The following is a 2,473-nucleotide window of genomic DNA, read 5'->3' on the forward strand; positions in this document are numbered from 1 at the left end:
TACAGGCGAACACACAGCGCAGCAAACAGCTCAAAGAGTAAATCCTCAACCTTTACGTAAAACCGCAAAACGGATTTAGGTTTTCAGCAGCTTATTTCAAAAAAACAAAACAAACCCAACAAAACAAAATCTATTTTTACGCTGCCTCCCATCGACCTGCTCCCCTGTGATGCTTTGTTCTCTCACGACAGATTACTTCACCGCCACGGACTTATTTTAAGAAATACAAGTTTATTAAGAAATTCACAAACCTAGAAAAAAAACAAAAACAAAAAACAAAAAAAACAAAGGGCAAAGTGCTAATTAAAATGAAACATGGCCCCAACATGAAGGAAACATAGCTAATCACATTTATTTAAAAAAATAATAATTAGAAAGGTTGACAAAAACCTGGCACTGGCTGATATTAAATGCAGAAATCTGAAAAGCCCTGAATTATAAATCTGTCTCTGTGTGTTTTGAAGCCAACAAAGACCAACACGCATCTTGCCTTTTTTTTGTAAAATGAGCCCCGATTCTGTCACATATTAAAGCACTGACTAAATTAGAACTTCTTAAGTCCTCGTTTGATTAGGCAACACTTTGGATGAGCCTTGCGTAAAGGCAGGAAGGGTTTTTACGCATATCAAAAAAAAAAAAAAAAAAAAAAAAAAAAGAAACCGCGTCCGAAGCAATGTCAGCTCGTCCACATCTCCCTGAATGGAAAGTATTGCAATTTATTTTTTTTACGTTTCTGACTGCAGTAAAGTGTTGGAGACATCAGTCCCAGTTTTCATGGAGCACGAAATGGCTTCCAGAGGTTGTGCTGCCTGGTGACTTCTTTATCGCCCGTTTCCATTTTGGAAAACTCCTCCACCACCCAAATATCTCCCCACAGGCTGGACCCCTTTAAAAAGAAAATACTGTTGGTTCTGTTTTTTTGAAATCACAGGAATCAACTCGCAGTCTTCGTGTTTTTTTTTCTTTCTTTCTTTTCTTCTTTTTTTCAATTTTATACAAAGTACAGTTTGTAAAGTTTAAATATCAATCCTCGTGTGTAACGCCGAGTGTTTGCTCTCGTGTTCCCAGTAGGAGCAGTGCATCATGGAGAGCTCCGGCGGCTGGCGGGAGCACGCGAACTGAAGGCCCGCGCCGTTGCTGGAGGACACCGGAGGAGGCGCCGCGGTGGCCGGGCTCAGCTGCTGCGCGTGGTGGTGGGAGTGCGCCGGGTGGTGGTGGTGGCTCATGCCGTTGTAAGAGTTCACCATGCCCGGCAGCGCCATGCTCTGCACGCGGGCGTACGGGTTGTAGGAGGAGGCGGCCGTCAGCCCCTTCACGTTCACCGGACTCACGTTGCCGCCGGCCATCTGACAGGACGTGTAGGACATGGGGGCGGGCGGCTGGCCCAGGGGCCAGGAGTTGTTCATGAAGCTGGACTGCAGGTACTTGGGCGGGGACAGGTACCCGTAGCCGTCCCCCCCGAACAGGGCCTTCCCGGGCTGGAAGTGGGTCGGCGGGGGTCTGAAAGGCCGCTTCATCCTGCGCCTCCTCCTGTAGTTCCCCTTCTCGAACATGTCCTCGCAGGCCGGGTCCAGGGTCCAGTAGTTCCCTTTCCTCTCGCCTCCCCCCTCGCGCGGCACCTTGATGAAGCACTCGTTGAGGCTCAGGTTGTGCCTGATGCTGTTCTGCCAGCCTTTCTTGTTCTTCTCGTAGAAGGGGAACTTGCTGATGATGTACTGGTAGATGCCGGACAGAGTGAGGCGCTTCTCCGAACTCTCCCGGATGGCCATGGCGATGAGAGCCACGTACGAGTAGGGGGGTTTCTGCGACGGGTCCGGCTTCTCCGTGACTTTGACCTGGACCGGCTCCTCTTTGGGCCGCTCCTTCTCCTTGGTGGTGTTGGTGTCATGGATCATTAAGGCCATCTGGTCCTCCTCCGGGCTTTGGTAAGTGGCCATCATCGCGCGCACCAAAAACCAAAACACGAATCCACTGCGAAGGCTGGAAAACCCCCAGACCTCTTCTCGGATTATGCAAAAGTTTCTTGCAGAGCCTCGGGATGCACCTCGACCAAGAAGGCGCGCAGGTAATAAATCTTTATTTTTATTTCTTTGCACCAGATCTGCCTCTTCCTTCAGCTGGAATTTTTCTAAACGGGTTTCAGAGGCGCAGCTCAGGTTGTGGTTTGCAGTCAGTAAGGCCAGCCCTTTTCTCTCTGTCAGTCTCTCGCTCTCTCTCTCTCTCCCCCTATCGCTCTCTTTTTTCTTTTCCTCTGAGGCTCCCTCTGCTCTAAAGGTCTCTGCGACGTACCGGTGCGTAATTTGCGTCTGTTTGATTTACCGCATCTGGAAATTACAGTCAATGAAAGAAACTACAAGTTTAAACACAAGTAGATAGATAGATAGATAGATAGATAGATAGATAGATAGATAGATAGATAGATAGATAGATAGATAGATAGATAGATAGATAGATAGATAGATAGATAGATAGA

At 47.9% G+C, this 2,473-nt stretch overlaps 1 protein-coding gene across 1 annotated transcript; it reads right to left on the reverse strand.

Annotated features, from left to right (window-relative positions):
* Positions 1-1,015: 1,015 nt before the first annotated feature.
* On the reverse strand, positions 1,016-2,142 carry foxl2a (forkhead box L2a). Its single transcript, XM_017422006.3, has one exon. It carries the CDS (start codon positions 1,938-1,940, stop codon positions 1,017-1,019), a length of 924 nt encoding a protein of 307 aa, XP_017277495.1. The 5' UTR covers positions 1,941-2,142; the 3' UTR covers position 1,016.
* Between the last annotated feature and the right edge of the window lie 331 nt (positions 2,143-2,473).

Source organism: Kryptolebias marmoratus, linkage group LG2, assembly GCF_001649575.2.
Source record: "Kryptolebias marmoratus isolate JLee-2015 linkage group LG2, ASM164957v2, whole genome shotgun sequence".
Lineage (NCBI taxonomy): Eukaryota > Metazoa > Chordata > Actinopteri > Cyprinodontiformes > Rivulidae > Kryptolebias > Kryptolebias marmoratus.

Excerpts from the sequence above, each read along its gene's own strand:
- foxl2a (XM_017422006.3), bottom strand. The coding sequence starts at position 1,940 with ATGATGGCCACTTACCAAAGCCCGGAGGAGGACCAGATGGCCTTAATG.